General features: G+C 46.2%; 1 protein-coding gene across 1 annotated transcript in view; it reads right to left on the bottom strand.

The window, feature by feature from the left end:
• The window catches only part of LOC119462836 (nuclear receptor subfamily 2 group E member 1-like), a 47,646-nt gene extending 26,915 nt beyond the window's left edge, over nucleotides 1-20,731 (bottom strand). Inside the window, exon 1 of the mRNA XM_037724061.2 lies at nucleotides 20,149-20,731. Coding sequence (XP_037579989.1) covers nucleotides 20,149-20,185 — 37 coding nt within the window. The 5' untranslated portion in view covers nucleotides 20,186-20,731. The remainder of the gene's footprint in view (nucleotides 1-20,148) is intronic.
• Between the last annotated feature and the right edge of the window lie 209 nt (nucleotides 20,732-20,940).

Raw genomic sequence — 20,940 nt, 5'->3', positions numbered from 1 at the left:
GCGCGCCGGCCGCGTTATACGGTACGCACGTAGCACGACGTTCTGTCGTATACGTGAGACCGCCGATATAGCGCAGAAGGTCGTATAACAGTCAGTCACACTTCGTGCCCGCCGAACGCCGCCACTGGCTGATTTAGTGTATAAACGTGGCGCCGAAATAACTTGAGCTCGCGAGGCAGTCGCGAACGACGCGTTGACTGTACACGCACGCACATACACGGTGCCCACGAAGGGCTACATAGTAGTATATGATGTCACCCGGGGCGAGCTACCCGTCGCCATTCGCTTTCCTGTCGCCAAGGTGCGCTATTCGAGAGCGTGCACCAAGGCACAATGACGCATGCGCCGCTCGCACGCATGTATATATATATATACAGAGAGAGAGACAGAGAGAGTCGATTACAAGTGTTCGCGGAACCTGCAGAAATTATCATGAAATAAATATTCACACACTTAACTAAATCAAAAATACTATTTTATTAACGTTCCGGCTGCGGTGGTCCGGCCTTCATCTGTGTGTGTGTGTGTGTGTGTGTGTGTGTGTGTGTGTTGTGTGTGTGTGTGTGTGCGTGTGCGTGTGCGTGTGTGTGTGCGTGCGTGTGTGTGTGTGTGTGTGTGTGTGTGTGTGTGTGTGTGTGTGTGTGTGTGTGTGTGTGTGTGTGTGTGTGTGTGTGTGTGTGTGTGTGTGTGTGTGTGTGTGTGTGTGTGTGTGTGTGTGTGTGTGTGTGTGTCATCAAGGATAAAGGAAGATGTGCCATCTTTGAATCTGTACCTTTGCATGCGTATACATTGCGCAATATTAAGTGCGATGAGTTCTTTGTTTCTCTGTAAAGTATTACCCTTTACGCAATGCGGGGTTACCAGGAACGAGGCCAACTGTAGCAACGCTGCAGGCGACATCTTCTAGTCCTTTGTCCATACCGCAACTTGCTAGAAACGTTATATTGGTTTTCTTCATTTTCGTTCGACGAAAATGAAGACAATGACTGCGTGTTAGCGAATATGTCGCTGCCGACGCTTTACGCCACCACCTAAGTAGAATGCCGTTTTTCACTGCAATAATAACGGTTCCCTCACTGTTTAAAGCCTGCGCTACGAGATGGCGCCAACCTGAATACTCCCGTTTACGTCTCCGAAAACCCGGTATTTATAGTAAATCCTAATACTGTACGGACAGGCTAAAACTGTTTGATGCAGGACGTTTAAGCGAAACGGTTCCATTGGAAGCATACAGCTATAGGACATAGTGAAGACGGAAACTTGGCAAGAAAAAAAAAAAGTCGTGGAGCTACATCATTATTTCCATTAGTTAAATTTCAGTGGTCGACTTTTTCTTCAGTGAGCAACTTTATCATGCATGCTGTAATTACCTTATTGAAGCCTGTTAGAGTTCAAGACACGAGCTCGTATTGGTTCGCATCCTGAGACAGCTTGGAAATTCGAGATACCCGCCCCCAAATTCACTTACAAAATGGACGGGTGTTTTCTACGCCTTCGTACCGCGTGGTTTAAGGAAGGTGTTAAGAGGAAATTATACAGACGGCTATGCACTCCCTTTATGTATAAAGAACGGCTGCACGCTGCTCCAAAAGCGCCTCGGTCTATTCATTCAATTAGACAAAAAAACGTGCTCGCGAAGGAGTCACATTCGAAACGAAGCATCAGCGAAATGCTATTAACGAGTGCCGTGCCTTCGCAGGCCTGTCTCGCTATTTTAAAAGCCCAAAGACCCAACTAACGAGACGCGAACCCTTCTCCACGACAGTGGGCCGGGTCTTTGTATAGAGCGTAGTTGTGCGCCTTGGCCGCGAGAGGTCGCGCCCTGTCGTCACACAAGCAAGAAATATTCTCGTATGTATCTCTAAGCGCTCCCGTTGTATATATAATAAGTTCTACAGCGCACGTCTCACGAACAAAGCTCGCATCAACAACTCCGTGCGTTTCTCTGCGAGGAAATCACATGTCATGACTTTGCGACGAACGGAGAACATATATAAGACACTCGACAGGGCGCGCTGCGCCCGTCAGGTGACTCGCTTTTACGCTGTCGCTAATTTGGCTGCAGCCAAAATTGGATGGGCGCCTGATCTTCGATAGCTCAAAGGATGCCTTCTTTCAAAGGCTGTCAGTTCTATGATGCGATCGACGGCCTCGTTATCGAATAGCTTCAATTGCGTGCCTTCTTCTGAGGCCATAACGCCACCAGTCGGGCCGCTAGCTGCGTATATGCAGTGCGAAGTAATTATATCGAATCCGCATACATGGCGTATCTGCCTTCATCCATTTGATGAAAAACATAATTGTATCAACTCAAATGGTCTCAACTTCCTGCAAATTTAAGCTCGGTTCCACATTACACGTTCTCCTATATAGGGCACCGGGAAAAACACGCGCACAAATGAAAACGCCGTCATTCACCAACACGCGTTAAACTGTATACGCACATCAACGATAACGTGACCTCACGTGGACATCATGTGACCCAACGCGGAGATTACGTCAACTCCCCCGTATTGGCGCGGGCGGTTCAAATCGAGGAGCGAGAGCGGGATCTTAATTAGGCGGCCATATTGTACGCGACAAAGTGATGTATTCGAGGGTTTAACTTGTTTTGTAAACCTATTAGCTTTACGGAATGCCGTGTTTCCGGAAAGCTATACTGCAACAACAACGCTGTTAGCGACATCGATGCATCACCGTGGTGACGCAGTGTCTAACCAGTGAGCACGCAAACCTTGACTGCAGGATACCTATTCTATATTCTACTTCACTGCTGGCGTAAAGCATTGCACAGCGACATAATCGTTAATGCTCAGTATAACTTTACGATTTTTTCAAGAATAACACTGACGCGACACAAACACTTTTCCAATACATTGTAGTTGGGCAAAACGCCACAAGACTTCGTTACCAACATTGCTACTGCCGTCCACGGCTCCGGTAACCCGGTAACCCACAAACTTTTACGGAGAAACTTAAACTGTCTATTTGTGCACGGATAACGACGGTAGACTTCTAGACGAATAATGTACCAATCTAGATCGCCGTTTTTTCCTTCAGTGTCTCTCTAGAGGAACGAGAAACACCAAATCAAGGTTGGACTGACAAAGTATTATTTTAATTCTTTTTTTTTTCGTTAAATCAGCGCTAAGGAGTCGATTATTGAAAAAGAAAATGAAGCTGAAACTTCAGTTTTCTTTTTTTTCTAAAACTTCCCCCCCGAATTTTCCAAGAAATACGAGGTATAGAAACGTCACTTGGATAACTGAGAATGGGCAACGTCGCCCACGACGCAGTCACTCACAACTGTCGAGGCGTCGCAATCATCACATTCTAAGTTTGCTCTCGCATATATACTTAGAGAGTTAGCGAGTTCCTTTTGAAAGTGATGATATTGTATGTAAGGAGGCACGTATATAGCGTTTGGCTGGATTAAATTTTCACCACGAGTGTACTTCACGGAGCATGATGTTCACGCTTACAGCTGGAACTTTCTCGGCACAGTCAGCTCATAGTACATCACTTATACAGACGCTTCTCGACTTGCTCTTTGACGAGGGTCTGAGTATAAAAAGACGAAAACGTTGTGCAGAATTGATCAACAATGTTTGTCAATGTGAATGAATAGCCGGACGCGTCTAGAAAACTGTTGGCTTTGGGACAGGATTGATGCGCTTGAAGTTGTATATTTGTTCGCAGTGAGGACATGTATATAGGTAGCCTATGTTGTATCATTCCGTTATTGCGAAGAGAACAGGGCCATTAACCAGCACATTTGTATACATGTAGTCAGACAATATGGTTATGTGAGACCTCATGACCTTTGCGTGGGCGGCGAAAGTGCAACCACCACCGCCGACCACCAACGAAAACGGACAAAAGAGGCGAAGAACGCTATTCGCTTTAACAGCTCATAAATCTATACATATAAAGGGCATTCGCAAATAGACTGTTTAAAAGATTTGTCCTTCGCGTCCTTAATAAACGGCTCTCTCGACTCAAGTTCCAACTGATGTAAACATATCCAGGCATTTTTTACATTACCCGTTCGGCTATTTGTCGAACTTCACCGCATTGCACCAGCGTACCTCAATTGGCAGTATTTAAAAAAAGTTATATTTCGAAAGGCTGCCCGAACACCAAAGAATTTCAATTAGCAACGTCGAGTAGGTGCGCCCTTCTAACAACATGCGTAGTTAAGGCACTTATTCGTTACTTTCCTGTAACGTTATAGAAGTGTTTTAATCCTCACTAAAACACTACTATAACTCGGCAAAGATGTTACGGCTAAGTGCCGTAAAACACACGTTATTGAAATATAAAAATGCGTACCCTCTCGAGTACGCCCTTTTGTAGTTGATGAAATTTGGGCAGTCTTCAATAATATCATTTTGTGAAAAGGCTGCCCACTACTTTTTGCTGGTGCACTGCGGTGAAGTTCGACAGATAGTCGGAGCGACAATGTCCAAAATGCCTGGACATGGGTCATCACCAACGAATAGCATAAATCATGCAAATGAGAATGTTTTCATGCGGAGAATGCCCATTGCCATGCGCGCTTCGCGTAAAAGCAGATGGTTGGGAGCACGAACTCGGTATGTACTAAAACACAAATATCATCAGCAATACTTGGTAAATGTGTTGTATTATTACTATTAACCATGGATAGCGCATTCCTCTCAATGCTCACGACAGACATAAAAGCAGTAAATATGTCGCCTTGCCGCAGGAGCCTCGATTTCCTAACGGAAAGAGCCGAGACAACTGTATTCACTATACAGTATATCTGCTTTGTCACTCGACATATCGCCGTTATATTGCGTCTCACGTTCGATTAAGCCTGACACGAAAGACAAAGGAGAAATAGTGCCAGCAGATGTGGTATGTGAAGCGCGTTCCAGAAAACTGCTCGCATACTAACAGCAATATTCGTCACAGCGCAAACGGGATCCACTGCTACGTGATATTCCGTAATTTTCTTTCTTTTTTTTCCCACACTTATTGCGTCGCCTACAATCACGGGTGCCTGCCGATCTCTATTGTCGACGAGCCTTTTCTCCTTTTTTTTTTGCTTTTTTTCTTTCGTTATTTCTGGGTATTCCATGGAAAGCAGGAACCGCGCCGTAGCATATTCAACCTTTCGCCTCGGCGCCCAATGTTCAGAGAAACCAAGCGGGGCCCCGCTCACTTCAACGGCATTCTGTCGTCGTAAATCTTCCTTTCTTCAAGCGGCGTCAAGGGCGCATACGCGGAAGGCCAAATGTGAGCAGTGACACGGCGCAGCAGAGAGCGGGAAAGGTGCGGTGGGCACAGTTCTGGGGGTGGGGGGGGGGGAGGCAGTCGTCAGCAATGGAGCATAATTAGGGCGAGCCAATTCCATTAGGCCATCAAGAAGAAGAGACCCGCGGTTTGCTCGCAGTATATAGCGGAGAAGACGTCTTCTCGGCGTGCCGATACTGCGCGCTTGAATAGACGGCAAAGTTCGCGCGCTAGCTCGACAGCGAGCTTTCAAAAGCGCGCCGTCGATGCAACAGCTGCTCCCGCTTCCGACGCGGTTGCACGAGTGGAAAGAAGGACGCCGACAGAGAGAGAGAGAGTGGAGGAGCACGCTCTCGCGCAATCACGCGGTTCCCGCGCATTCGTCGTTTCCATTTTCGCTTCTCCATCACGTGGCGTGTGAAACGCCGCGAGGCGACGCAATTGACGTTCCGCCGCCTCAACGTCATTGCAGGCACGGCGGCGAGGCTAGTTTTTGCCGGTGGCGAAGTGACAGCGGAGGCGCTGGCGTCAAAAGCGCGCCGACGCCGTCGCGAAGTTTCTTATGCGCGCGGCACTCACGGGCGTCGTTCGCGGAAGCGGCGCGTTTTCGACGCCGCGTGAGTGAACGCTCGCGCGCGTTTGTGCGCGCGCAAGGCGCGTGAGAGAAGAAGCATTCTGCCCGCAGAACGTGCACGCATCAAGAGGGCGCGCTCCGGGAACTGCCCTTGTGGCTTGCGCGCGCTGCTTTCTCTCGAGTCACGGAGCGCGCGCCGGGTTAGCGCTCAAGCGCGGCTATAGCCCGGAGCCCGAGTTCGCCGAACTCGTTGACGAGTCTCGGCTGACGGTTTGTTCCGCGGGTCACGAAGCGCCCAGCCTGCCGGCGACGCTCTACGCAATAAGGCCGCTCTAGTGACGTACAGTAACCTTTCCGGCTTGTCTTTCTTGCTCTTGTTTTCTTTGCCTCTCCCGGCACCTTTCAACCGCACGGTGTCCTCCTCGTGCGACAGGAACGAACCGAAACGAACTGTATACCGAGAATTCCAGACGCACCATGAAGCAGCGTCTGTTTTGTGTGTTTCCCGACGAAGCATGCAGGTCTAACAGAGAAGCCGAAGCTGCATTCTCCGCTCGCCACTTGGTTTTCTCCTAGCTCATTTTGTTTCATTCGCGGTCGCAAGCGCGGGTCAATGGAAAAAGAAAAAAGAAAAGACGCGTCCGCGCTTCCCTTTATTCCAGGCGTGTTCCCGAACCGAATAACTCCTTCAGCCTCGATTTCTTTTTGTTTGTTTGCCACATAGGTCTTTACCGGACGTTCTCTCCTGAGCGCTTGCGCAATCCACTCCGCAGAAACATTAAGGCGCATCTTAAGCATCCAGTTGTTCGGCTATGCCTATACATGTATAAGTAAAGTAACATGAAAGTTTAATCACGGCGACTGACAACCACAACGGCTAAAACTGTCACAACTCTGCATATATACGTAGGAAACTTTCATGCAGATTTCATGAAAAACAAGGTAATTTCGCATCGTCATCGGGGAGTGTACCAAGGAACGGTGCAGCGCAATGCTCCGCACGGAGCATTAATTGTGCTGTTCTTGTGGCACGTTGTTTTCTGCTGCAGTCATCCCTTTTACCGGGGCATTCCCACGTTAATCGGTAAACGTAAATTAAGGTGTCCTATGCAGAAGGGGCGCCGGTCTGCGTTCCTGCTATAGGATAGAAGATGCGCCGGAACGCGAGGCTGGGGATGGTATACTTTAGATTGGAAACGGTGCCACGTGGCAGCTTCTGCAATGGTTTGTTTCGTGTGTGGCGGCGGAGAGTGTGTTCTGCAAGACAGCCTGCAGTGTTGTAGCATGTGTGCGTACGTGCTACATCGTACCAGCCCAGGGCCGGTTAATGTAAGAATTCCTTCCACTCGATTCTATATGCCACGCACTCTTATATCTAGCGCTCACGGCCGACTGATCCCGTTCATATATCGTGGAGGGAGCGACGCCCTGACGAAGCGATGCAAGCCATTGAAATAGGATAGATTACATTACTACGTTGCTAGTTAGTGCTAATAAAGCCATATCCAACTGCAGGCAAATAGAAGTTGAGATCGAAGACTAACTTAGATGTTGTTCATTGCAGCCCACGAAAGATAAAACACAGCAAGAACGCGTGCACTTACTATCACATATACATGCAGAGTAGGCCGGATCGCGGGCTGTCGCTTAAGAGAGAGATACTTTTTTTTTTTAGAGGAAAGACAGTGAGGTCGCCCTGAGCTATAATAGTTTTTTTTTCTTAAGTCATGTGTCAGACATTTGTGCTCTATTTATATACTTCAATTATATTTTTGTGCACTTTGCTCTTATGTTTGTTGCTGCTTTTTAGTCCTATAGCCCTGTGCAATACTTTCCATTTCCCTTCTTGCCCTGTATATTTTGCATTTCTTAAATAACCTTGTTCATCTCCCTTACTCAATGGCCTCTGGGCCTTGTAAGGTATTGTAAATAAATAAATAAATGATCTGGCCTGGCACTCTGCACAGGGGAAAAAGGAAAGGGAACACAAAAGGGTGATGGAAGATGACGAGGAGAGAAAGAAGGGATGCATATTATATACAACCATGCACGTAACGCATGGTTTCCACAACTTCTTGAGTATAGTCCGGTGCTCTTCAGATAGTCTATGCAGAACAGCCCTTGCTGGCTATCGCATGCATGATTCGCTCATTGCCAGTGAGACATGTATGCCAAGATGTCCTGACTGGGTGGACTCGTGACGTACGAGGGTGGTCTGAAAAGTTCTCGGCCTGATGTAGAAAAAAGCGTTTTGGACCTTCAAAATTATTTTTATTTTTCAACATAGTCTCCTCTAAACTTTACACACTTGGTCCATCGATGTTCCAGAGCCAGGATTCCGTCCTTAAAATGACTTTGTGGAAGTTCTGAAAAGTATTCATCCACAGCAGCAATCGCTTCTTCATTTGGTGAAAAACGTTGCCCACCAAGAAAGATTTTGAGTTTTGGGAACAGGTGGTAGTCCGACGGGGCCAAGTCAGGAGAATAGGGTGGGTGGTCCAACAATTCGTATTTCAAATCGTGCAATTTAGCCATTACAAGATGCCCTTCGTGCACCGGTGCATTGTCTTGATGAAACAGGATTTTCTTCTTCTGCAAACCAGGTCTTTTCTCAAAAATTTTCTGATCCAATTGAGTTAAAAGGTCCGAATAATACTCCCCAGTTATGGTTTTACCCTTTTCAAGATAATCCACAAGCATAATGCCTTCAGCGTCCCCAAAACAGAGGCCATCACCTTTCCTGCGGAGGGAACTGACTTGGCTTTCTTTGGTGCAGACGACCCGGCTTCAGTCCACTGCTTTGATTTTGGTTTCGATACCGGTGTGTAATGGTCAATCCAAGTTTCATCCATTGTTATAAATCTGCGCAAAAAGTCTGCTGGATTTTTCTTATACAGCTCCAAAGCATGCTGTGACATCGTCATGCGGTTGCGTTTTTTCTCAGGAGTAAGGATGCGCGGCACCCATCTTGCACAAAGCTTGTTCATGTGTAGTTCGTTAAGCAAAATGTGACCTACACGTTCCACTGAGATGCCAACAGCCTCGGCAATTTCGCGCAACTTCACTCTCCTGTTTCCAAAACCATATCGTGCACACGGTCAATCAATTCAGGAGTTGTTGCACTTTTTGGGCGCCCTTCGCGCGGGTCATCTTCAATCCTCTCTCTCCCCCGCTTAAACTCAGCAGCCCATTTCTTGACTGTGGAGTATGAAGGTGAATCTTGCTTGTAAACTTTAACAAACCTTTGGTGAATTTCAGTCGGAGATAAACCTTCTTTTACAAAGAACTTTATCACAGCAGGGTGCTCACTTAAGCTTCTCCATTCCTTACGGTGCTTTACACTACACCCACTGTGATCGACTGTCAAAGCCAAACTGCTAATCGGCACTAGATGGCGTTTCATCTGAGGCTTGCAGAGGCTTGCTTGTATGAAAGTGCACATGAGTGCTGCAAGTTCTAGCTCGCGTGATTCTTATTGAGGCCGAGAACTTTTCAGACCACCCTCGTATGTCGCTTTCGATGTAGGATTTTGTAAACATTCCATGATATTTGACCTTGTGGATTGGTTCGACATGCTTCTTGCGAGTCTTATATATATCCTTGATTAGGCTGTCTGGAGGGCGAGTGCTGGCGGTGAGGACTATAAACTCGCCGCCAGCAGGCGCGTGACAAGTGCTAAATCACATGAGACAGAAAGGGGAGACAAGGAGGAGTTTATTGACGCAAGAGTTGCGTGGCGTCATATTCAGCCTATATTTATGTCCACTGCAGGAGGAAGGCCTCTCCCTGCGATCTCCCATTAGCCCTGCATTGCGCTAGCTGATTCCAACTTGCGCCTGCATATTTCCTTACTTCGTCACCCCCGTAGTTTTCTGCCGTCCCCGACTACACTTCCGTTCTCTTGGTATCTGTTCTGTAACTCTAATGGTCCACCGGTTATCCATCCTACGCATTACATGGTCTATTGCCATTACATGCATCATGGCGTACAGGTATACAAACAGTCCGCAAGAACAGCAGCGTGGGAAGCCCATTGCGCTCCCCACACAGGTTTACTATAAACAAACGCACACAAACAAAGGACTGAACTGCACCCTGTATATGGTGCGATTACAAACCACAGGAAATAAGATCGAGCGAAATCATAACTGCGCTTGCCCAGCTTCCACACTGCCCAGCTTCCTCTATAAATCATGTATAACTTTCGGTGTTATTCAGGCTACCCCACAAATGCTTGTACAAAAATTTCTTCAGGAATTATTGAAGGAAACAACACTCAATGCCAACATAGCATTCATTTTTCAGAATAGTGCTTTTCTTTTTTCATCCAACTTCATGCACTGCTATGCAAAAACAACTTTACACAAGAGAAACTCGAGCCCTATATCACTGGCGCTCTAGATCCTCCTCGTAAATTTAACGCACCAACATTTTTCGTGTTGTATAGACACAGGAGGAAAATAAACGTTGTATAGCGAAGCAAACAAGGCGGCCGCACGGAAACGCGAGCACTGTCGTGAAAACACATGCGTGCAATTATCACGCCAGCATATAGCAGATAAGCATATAGCGAAAAAAATTAGGCGTTCGCATTGTTAGCATGTCGTAAGCAGAACTCTTTTCATGGCGATCCCGTTGGCGCCGCCATGTTAGATGACGTGGTGACGTGCCCATTGCTTGCTTCAGCTGCCTGCCTTGCCTCCATGTTTCCATGCATGTGTATGACTCCGGCGCCTCAGCCAACCTCTGTTTCGGCGGATATCGTAGAGACGGTGACTGGGTTGACGACAAGAAGCCTTGGCCACAGATTCAGAAGACACGTAAGCGCTTCCCGAGCTCATTGTGCAAACTTAGCAGCGTATATACAGCGCTTGTATACCATAAAAGCGGGTCTAGAAATGTATTCCAAGCCATACAAACTTTCCACTTATGCATTAAATTAGAATGAGCATGTTTTTCTCTTCGTTCTTTATTTAGCAAAACACTTTGAAGAAGCGGCTTGTCGTGTTTCTGACCCAGTAACGTTCTTGAGTGCGGTCACTATATGATTGTTCATTTTCTCCCTATATAATCGCTCACGGCTGTGCTCAGTTTCGACATATCTGTTCTTATATACTGTGCAGAAGGCTTGGAAAGTGGATTTTCTGTATTTGGTAATTGCTTGTAGCAGAGACGTATTATCGCTAGTCACTCACTTTGTGGACCGTCACGAAACGTCCAGCTTCGAGCATTCGTGTGCTGTCGTTGTATCAGTCGCCGTCACGAGCTTCGCGACGCATTGATTCAAGAGTGCGTACATTCAGTTATCCTTGATACGTTTGGTTAGACGTTCGCTGATAGAGTGGGCGTAAGTTTGCGATTTGGTTGGGGTGAATGCGTGTAGATAATCTTATCCGAAACATTGAAGCACTGCGTCGTCATTATTTTGTACATTGCGAGAGTACTTGCGCAGGACACGTGAGGCACATACACGTACGCCATAGACATGCCCCTGCCATCGTGCTGTATGGCTATCGACTGCGCATGCGCGGTCCGCACGCGGTGAGTTCGAAGGCCTGGCGTCTCCACTTAATCGACGTTCCAGACTCCACTTAATCGGCGTTCTACTCCGCACTTCGGGCCCAAACGTTTAGCCCGCACACACTATGAGCGCACTATAACCTTCTTGGTGAGCTACTGCATGCACTGCATGGCATGCAGTGGAACGGACAGTATAAACGTAAAGCCACAACCACGCTGGAAATTTAAGCGCAGTGTTCGCGTTCCAGTATAGGCTGTGGCCAAGATTAAGGTCACCTAGTATTTCACTGGCTAAGTGCTGACGCTTTTCCATCTGTCTCATCTCCCGTGTCATCGAGGTTCGACGCCTGCATAGCCACTTCCGAGACGCCAACACTGCAGCTGCCAAGATGCTGTTCGTTATGTCCATCAGCAGTTACGTTGTGTGCTGCGTCACGCCAACATGCTGCATCCGAGTGTATAATCTTATGCAACACCATCCGATGAGTTCCAAGCGTAACGGTAAACCTGGCTACTACTGCCAATGTATCGCTCTGCGGCCGAAATTAGCTCCATTTTTTCTCACTGTCCTCCTCTTCTGTCCGCTCCATTTAGAACGTGTCCAGTCCCATCGCTATTTCCTTCAAATTCCGCGTCGCTGATGAAATAGGCGGATAAACTAACGAAACGAAGAAAGATCAGGTGAAAATGTAGCCCGTTCTGTTCTCTGCAGCTTTCTCCACGCCACATCTTGATTTGTGCCGACGCCGCCATATAGAACACGTAACCACACCCGGTCAATACACAAACCCGCCTTCTATTCGCCTCCCCTTATTGTCTTCTCTCCCGCTCCTTGCCAAATGTTCTAACGGCACGGCTTCTCGCATTGGCAGCTGTCTGCCTAGACGACGCACAACAACAATGGCAGTCGGGGAGGGGAGAGCCATTAGGTTCAAAAAGGTGCCTCATTCTCGTTAACTCCGCCGGCGCGCGCGCCCCGGCTTGCGATATGGACCGACAGCTTGACGTTTTGTTTCTTTCTTACTCGGGAGTCGTTGAAGAAAAGGGAGTCTCGATTCCCGAAGGCAGCGTGACAACATTTGGCGCTCATGGTGCGACCCGCCGTCTCTCACGGAGCCGTCACTCGGGCATTGAAGCGAGCGACAACCCCATGCTCCGCGTTCGACGAAGCCACGTGCGCGCAGGCGTCAAGTCCGCGGCCGCGCTAAGGTTAGTTAGGGTTAAGTTGGGGGTAATGAAAGCGCGCGCTTTCTCGAGGGGAAAGAAGGAAGGGGGAGGAGGAGGGGGGGGGCGTTCTCGGCGCAGCTTCGATGACTCGTCGCGCAGGCTGTCGCCGTGCGCTGTCACGACGGCGCGGAGACAAAGGAAATTGAGCGACGGCGAACGAAATTGTGGCAACGAGGAGAAGGTTGCGGCGTGCCCTATTGACGGCTATACGACACCCGTCGTCTAGTGTTATTTTTTTTTTTTCGCCCGAGTTTATATGCGCGCGTCATTGTGGAGTTAAGAAGGCTGCTGCTGCTGCTGCTCATGACGGCGAGGATATGTGGGGCAGCGCGACTAGATGGCTTTACGAGACGTTGGCTGCCTCGTAAAGTATTTGTGGGTGCGCGCAGTGAGTCGATTTAATGAACGCCGCCGTGTGGCGCATGCATGTGGCTAGGCGCTCGCGCTTCCAACACTTCGAAACGTAGCTGCGCGGATCGAAATGAGTGCAGCTTGAGGCGGTCGCGAGCGTCTGTCATGGGCAGATGACTCTTCATGTAGAATCGGTTTACGCGTGTCTTTATGTCACGTCACCACTGAAGCGAACACTATACGTTGAAGAAAACATTAAGAGACAAGCTTCTGCGAATCGGATTACTTTTGCCTGGACCGGAGGCTTTCCATCCCTGTAACAAAAAGACGGAAGCAGAGTGCCGACGCCTCCTGCAAATTGGCGCCAGCACTATATAGCTTCTCTCGACGCCTCGATAGTGAGACGTTAATAATAATACTGTAAATATTATGAACGCAACAGATAATGTAAGAAACGAAAACATGGCTACTTCAGTAAACATTTGACACTACACGAAAAGGCCAATCCATAAATACCAAATATTACAAGTGTACATGCGGGAGCACATATGGCCGGGCGCACGCTGGCGCTACATATATGGTCAAATCTGCGATGTATTCCATGTAATATTTACGTCATATTTTTTTCGCAAAATGTATATCAGGCCTATATACAGGCGCGTTCATATTATTAATGCGATAATGCATGGTGCGTCGCATCCACATGTATAAATGGCAGCAATGCTGTTAAAGGCGAATTGCATGCATGTATACACCATGCATGGAGAAATAATATACATCAAGTTTGGTATAAGTCGTCTCACGCGGTGCAGGTTAACGAGCCGGGTGATGAGCCAAGAACAGGCGTTGGTTTGTTTCGACCAGTGGGGGATGTGCCATTTGTAAGCGCTTTTATTATACCCTGATGCACTAATAAATGCGATACATATGTACGCTATGTCGCATTCATGTAAACATGGCTAATTTAATATCGAAATATATGACGCAGACAGATGGATTTCTTTCATATGTGACTCACTATACTCTCAGAATCGGCGATGCCGTTACCATGCATGCTGTATGAAGCGGAGTACTGCGTAACAAGTTTACATTGGTAAAGTGTCCTTGAAGACCTCTATTTTGTTGGTATTGCCGACAATATGTATTATAGACGAGAAAACTGAAGGTCTAAGATCTATTTTTCGAATTTATCTCCGCGGGGGTCGTTATATACGTCATGCGATGTGGCGTTACGGATTTCAAAGGATTTTTTTTTCGTATTTGGGGTGTTGCGGAATAGCTTGGTCCATTTATGGCGGAAAAAAAATTCACTACACACAAGGGAAGACGCCGTCAAAATCGATGACGTCAGCTCGAGCAGTTGTGAGAACTTTAAGGAGGTGTCGCCACCGATGCATGTGCCCTTTTTGAGTCTCTTTTTTTGCTTCCAACGCTGCTGCTCGCGGCAAGAGTGTCTCTTTTTATTATATTGGTATTGTAGCAGGATAATTTAGAAACAGAGCCGAAAATGTATTTTTCTTTAGTGCCCCCTAATATCTCTTCTGCAAGTACCCCTAAACTATAGTGAGTGCACACAAGACAGGAAAACGACGAGCAAAGAGGCGACAAACATCTCCGAGCCCAAAGAAGCCCCAATTACGTAGCGCGTTAACGTTCCGAGGAAGCATCCGTGCCCTGCTCCCGGTAACTACGAGGCATAAATTAATCTCGGAGAGGCAATCTGGGACGCTGACGCGGAGTGCGCGCGTGTATGTCTTTATAACGCGGCGTAATGAGAAGCGCGCGTCGAGTCACGTGTGTTTATACAGGACAGCGACGCTGCAGCTGTCTTCTTCGTGTGTGTACACACCATGCCAGAGCGAGAATCGTAAAAAAAGGCCGGGCGAGGAGTAAATTGTGCGGCCTGCACAAACGTAAACGCGAATACATGCAAGGGGTGATACGTTCCTGCTGACGACGAGGAGGTGTTATACGCGGGCCCAATGCCGTATGCATACTCTGCAACGTGCTCTGAAGGAAAACTAAGATTATTTATTTATTTATTTATTTATTTATTTATTTATTTATTTATTTATTTATTTATTTATTTATTTATTTATTTATCTATTTACAAATACCTCAAAAGTCTTCAAGAAGGTATTCTGTAAGGGGGGAAGTATGCGTAAACATATTCGTAAGAAATTAGGAGGCAAAAAACAAAACACAAAAGCATCAGTACAGTAAGAGGAATATTCACGCAACGCAGCAGCATGGGACGCTAATACGATGTTAGGAAATACAACATCAAGAGCAATAACATTAAGAACAGTAAACACAATCTAACATTAAAAGAGTAAGGATCACTGAAATTCTTTTATTAGCTTGTAGAAAAATGCAGGAAAGCAAAGGGAGGGCAAGACCTATTAATGACTGTTCAAAAGGCATATTGATCGATTATAGAAGATTGCGAAATGCACCGTGTTTCGATTGGCAAGCGATGTTGTCTCGGAGATCGTTCCGTAAACGGTTCTGTTATCGCAAGTATATTATAAGGCCGCGGCAAGCCATTCGTGCGGAAGCCGGCGAGGTGGAGAAAAGTTCGTGAAAAAGGAAGTTAAGTAAGGAGAAAGTTATAATCAAATCTTCAGCAGCGAAGCTTTCTATATCTAAGAAATCCGAATGGGTTTCCTTTGTGACTTAGTGCTAGAAGTCTGACGGATGTTAATTTTCCTTTTCACAAGAACGCAGAAAGACTGTGCGCGCAGGATAAAAGAAAAAGAGACGGGACACACTTCGAGCTAAACGTGGACACGCTTGAACGCACCTAACGCCAGTGCATGCTTTGGCTTGGTTAAATTTCCCTGTTCTCATTGCCCTTACTGACTATGGGCAAGGTTTTTCATGGAATTATAAAAGCGGACATTTAGTTCTGACAGCAAAACAACATTAGCGCGAACGTTTGCGGAATAATCAAAGAAATTTCAAATAGCAACTTTTAGTATTGTATGTAATACTAAAACTTGAAACCTGACTGTTCACTAGTTCAGTAAATTACCACGCTAGCTATATGATATATACTATAGGCATCCAGAGTCATCCTTAATATATATAGTTTGCAGAGCTTGATATTTGCATGCCGTGCAACGACAACTCAGGCTCCTTTCGAACAGGAAGACTGAATGCCGTTTGCATCGAATCTTATCATTTCGTTGCTATGCGCAGGAAAACATTAATTCTATTGTGTCGAAATAACGTTTTAAATCGAAAACGCTGACGCCAAACATTCGAAAGTCTTTCAGGATCTAACACGTATACACTTTCCACTGAAGAACACCAGGAACCAAATATAGGAACAACAAGTATCAAAAAATGTCCACATCAAAAGCGTTCCATCTTTAAGCAGTCACTGATATTTTCTTTTTAAACGCGAACCTGCAGTGAGTTTTACCTCATAAGAGAAAGACAACTTCTGCGCGCATTCTTTCTGCTGTGTAGGCCATGTTTTCTGTTGACGGCTGACTTAAGATTCGCATTTCGATCAGTATTGTTTAGAGTTCATTGGGTTGAGAATTGCTCCGTTATTTAATTAAACGCGATAAAAAATACATGTGCCATATAAATCTCAGTAACTAATTCTAATAGAACTGCGCGTATACTTCGGAATGTTTTGCACACCGACTGACTTATTTGTTGTCTTTATTCCTGCTCCCATGGCCACCACTTTATGTGAATGACATTAATTTCTCCCCAGGTGGTACCGCACGAACCCAATTTGATTTGATGGACCGGAGTTTATTACCATTAAATGACATTAAATTGTCCCGTGTGAAAAAAAAAGGAGTCTCTTTCCAGCGTTCAGATACAATTCCCATTACTAACGCGTTTGTTCAGGTGACGTAACTGTGGCTCTGAGAGAGAAACAACTTGAACATTTCTTTCGATACCTGCTGTGTTTTGAACGCAGCAAAGATTTCTTTCACCGAGATCTCATTTTCGGGAGCAGTGAACATTATAAATCAGCATATATGCATTCGCACAGAGCGCGCATATCAGAATATGCATACGCTTATGCTAAACAATCTCCATAAGCAGGCATACGATATTTCGGCCCTTTCTTTCAGCAAACTTTGGTCGACGGGCCGGTTATTGTGCCTATTCATCTACTCGAGACATTGCAGTGTATTCTCCCATGCATGAGTGCCAAAGCAGGAATGAAAAACAAGTACCAACAAAGGTAAGAACTAAATTTAATTTCCTGCCCCGTGCCCTGCAGAGTGGTATATTCGAATACTGTTACCCCGGTAAGCTTCTCTGCTTTGAATTAACAGCCCTCCCATCTCTCTCACTCGCTCATTTTCAGGCCTTATATTATATATATATATATATATATATACATGGCTGGGCAAATATTACAAAGCGTTAACTACGAATCGAATACTACACCCTAAATATTCATATTCACAAGATAACTATTTGGTACTTTCGAATTTTGACAAGTAGCCCAATATTTCGGAACAACCGATTGTTAAAGTCTCGTTACTGTTCTTCGTCTGCTACACAAAGTATAGCGAATCATCGGAAGTGAGACAATGACAAAAGTTTTATTATCGGTTTTGCGGCGGAAGCGTATACGTGTAATTACGTGACACTTTGTTCATTTTGCTTGCTTGTCTGCCATTTAGGGACTTTTCTATTCATGTAGCAGTTTTATCTTTTACGCTACAATCTGCGATGTATTCCTAGCTACGGGCCCTTTCATATGTGTCTGCGGCACGCAAGTCCTTGAGCAGCTTCTTTTATTTTTGTTTTTTTTTGTCTCAGACATCTGATCTTTTTTCTATAAACGTTTATTTTGCGTTTTAGGAAAGCTGGTCGTACAGCAGCCAAACTTTCTTGGAGAGCTTGTTTGTAGGTGCACGCTCTAAAGTTGTTGAAAGGTGATCGGTGCAATTTCTTTTTTTTTTTTTTTAGGACATCTGGGATCTTGCGTTGCAAGCTGATCCTTTGCCCCAGCTGTCTGTTTTGCAGTAGTAAATGTAGCCATAGTACCCAATTATTCGGAAGTAAATATTCCTGCTATAAATCCATGCGTCGGCGTTTGACTGTTCTATATTCGATTCTATATATTCGATACTGACTATTCGCATTCGAATCGTATTCGAAAATTCTGATCTTTGATATGAATAAATGTTAGCTTTCCTGCCTTGACGCAAGTTCACACTGTTGTCAGTGCTGTAACGCTAATGCGGTGCATAAACGTGCTAGAATGCGCGGTATATCTCCACAACGATGATCTATATACACTCCATGGCAAGAAATATTTGAATGTCGATAGTGCTCGAAACAAAAAGCCACAGCAACAACGACGACGACGAGGAAAAAACAAAAACGAATGAAGAGAAATTAAACGCTGATTGTGGTGTCATCAAAACTATGACAGGCGCTTTCTTATGAGAGGGCAGTTCTTTCTCTTTTTCTGCTCGATGTTTGTTTGACATTTCGTAATCCTTTGGTCAAAACCCAACCTGGACGCTGACACTTCAATATTATGTGCAACATTGTCTAGTCGAGATAATTACAATTATAATCAGTGCTTAACTCTCAGTATGTATGTGTGTATGTGTGTCGTACATACAGGTACACCCGTGAGCAAAAGTATACGGACCAGGGGTTGCGCGATCAAAGCAATTTTTTCCTCTGCCTGTGAACGCAACTTGAAACTGAGGACTGCGGTCCAAACTTGGAATAGCGAACTTTCCAGTGTACTCGTCAATTCCAGTTTATGCTTGTTGCTTACGAAGAAATTAAGTTTTTTCGGAAACCCTGTGGTCCGTATACTTTTGCTCACGGGTGTACGTGGGAATGAATGAATGAATGTGCGCTTGTGTCTGAACAAGAAGTTCAATTCAAATATTTTGTAGTGAACGATCAGGCACAGTACATTTTATAGCACACAGCAATACAATTACCGAGAACATGGTAGCTGCTCATGCATGACTTTAAGTCCTAATTCTTATACCATGATATCACTTGAAAATCTAACAGAAAATCGGATCGATTGGTTTTGGCTATTTGAGCTCAACAGCAAACAAGAAACTTGATTGCACTTTATATTCGGTTTAGCGCCCGCAAAACCTTCATCTTAATAAGGGAAACATTTATTATTATTATTATTATTATTATTATTATTATTATTATTATTATTATATTACTATTATGCACTAGCACAGAAATTCAAGCTATAGCCCATGAAAGAAGGATATATAACGCAAGCGAAATCCAAATCCGTGGCTCAAATTTTTATCGGTATGCAGACTGTTTACAGTTGGCAGTGCCGTTAGCAGGGTGAGGTTTATAGGAGTTCTGACACACCGAGAAATTATTGCTGTGGCAAAATAAAGTTTAGCACAACTTACATATGCGTTACTATATGCACATGTAAAAATATGTAACATCTTTATACTATATTACACGCCAGGCGATGCGCTTGATTCACGCGACAAAGTATGTGAATATTTCAAGATGGCCGTCGCTCCTGCCGAATATAATTGCTGGGTACGACCCTTAATTCTCTTCATCAGTCAAATACGTGATAAAGCATTAATGACAACACACTGCTGAGTTATGCTTTAGCATGCAATCATCATGTGTTATTTCTCGAAGAACTAAATTTTAGCGGAGTTGGGGAAAACAGCAATAACTTAACCGTTTATTGCATCCCCAGAGAGAGCGTGTACGACCTTACGTCATGCGACTAGCTTAACTGCTACAAGCATCTATTTTTTTTTAATACCGCCAGTCAAAGTGCGACCTGTTCCACATAAGTACGCCGCCTATCGGCAATAATATGTCGAACGATTTCCTAAGTCTTAGCTTGAATAGGCTGACCGGTAGATGCAAACGCGGTTATGAAACGTTGCCTCAACTGGGCGTGCATCGGTGGCAAAGTCACTACTAATCAATCAATTATTTAACAATGCGTGCTTACAGTGTCGGCGCTCACAGAACGAAGTGGCAGATGCGAATTTTGTAATATACAAGTCAATAAACACAAATTCTAGCAGACGCTTTCGTCTATGTGTATATTTTAAAGACAGGGACACTAAATTGCTGACCAGTGTCAGTTCTTCCCACCTCCTCACTGTTATGACAAATACACAAACGAACTCTGTTCCTAACGAATTCGGCTATTCACAAATGCAGAGCACATGCACGTGTACCAATAAACAGGTACTCACTGGACGTTCCCGGCGGTTTGTTTCCCCCGGCGGCCATCTCTGTCTGCGATGCGGCGAACAACAGACTGCGGCGTAAACCCTCCGTGACTACGTTGCTCGGCCGTGCGCCAAAGTAGACGAAGGAAACCACCGGCGACGACTCCGGGACGATAAAGGAAGCCGTCGGGTTTCCGAGGCGAGCGGATGAGCACCGACGAATGGTGGTGAAGCAGCAGCGGAGCAGCGGAGGAGGCAATGAGTCCTCGGTATACAAAAATTACAAAGCGCGCGCGCGCGCAATCACAAGTCGGCGAACAACCCCGCACGAGGTCAAAAACGAGCGCTACGTCGCCACTCTGAAGCGGCCAACCGACGACTGCCGTCTGAGGCACACACTCGTGGACGAGTCGGTGTGTGCCGGCCAGCGCCCGCCTCTTCCCTCGGGGAGCATCTGAGGGAGGCGGGCGCGCCGCGGCTTTGCGCCGCCTTCCCGCCCAACGTCATTGGCCGCGCGCGGTGGCGTCGATTCATCTCGGACAATGGAGGCGGCGGCGGTTGCCTGCCGCACGGCAGCCGCCGGCTGCGCGCAGCGGATCAGCGAGAGCGGATGGACGACGCATTCTCCTCCTCCTCCTCACCAGCGGCGTCAAACGCAGTCGAGGCATCAGAAGTGAACACGGCGACGGCGCAATCGCTGCGGTCCTCCCTCCCTCCCCGCCGCTCCACCGGTACCGCGTCAACGGAGAGAGAGCGGGAGGGATGCTCCGTTGAAGCTGGTACCCCTGCCGCGCCGTTCCGGACACCGTCCGCCGC

The sequence above is a fragment of the Dermacentor silvarum genome, chromosome 8 (genome assembly GCF_013339745.2).
Source record: "Dermacentor silvarum isolate Dsil-2018 chromosome 8, BIME_Dsil_1.4, whole genome shotgun sequence".
Taxonomy (NCBI): Eukaryota; Metazoa; Arthropoda; class Arachnida; order Ixodida; family Ixodidae; genus Dermacentor; species Dermacentor silvarum.
Note: the sequence above shows the minus strand (reverse complement) of the source record. Positions and strands in the feature narration are given on the sequence as shown.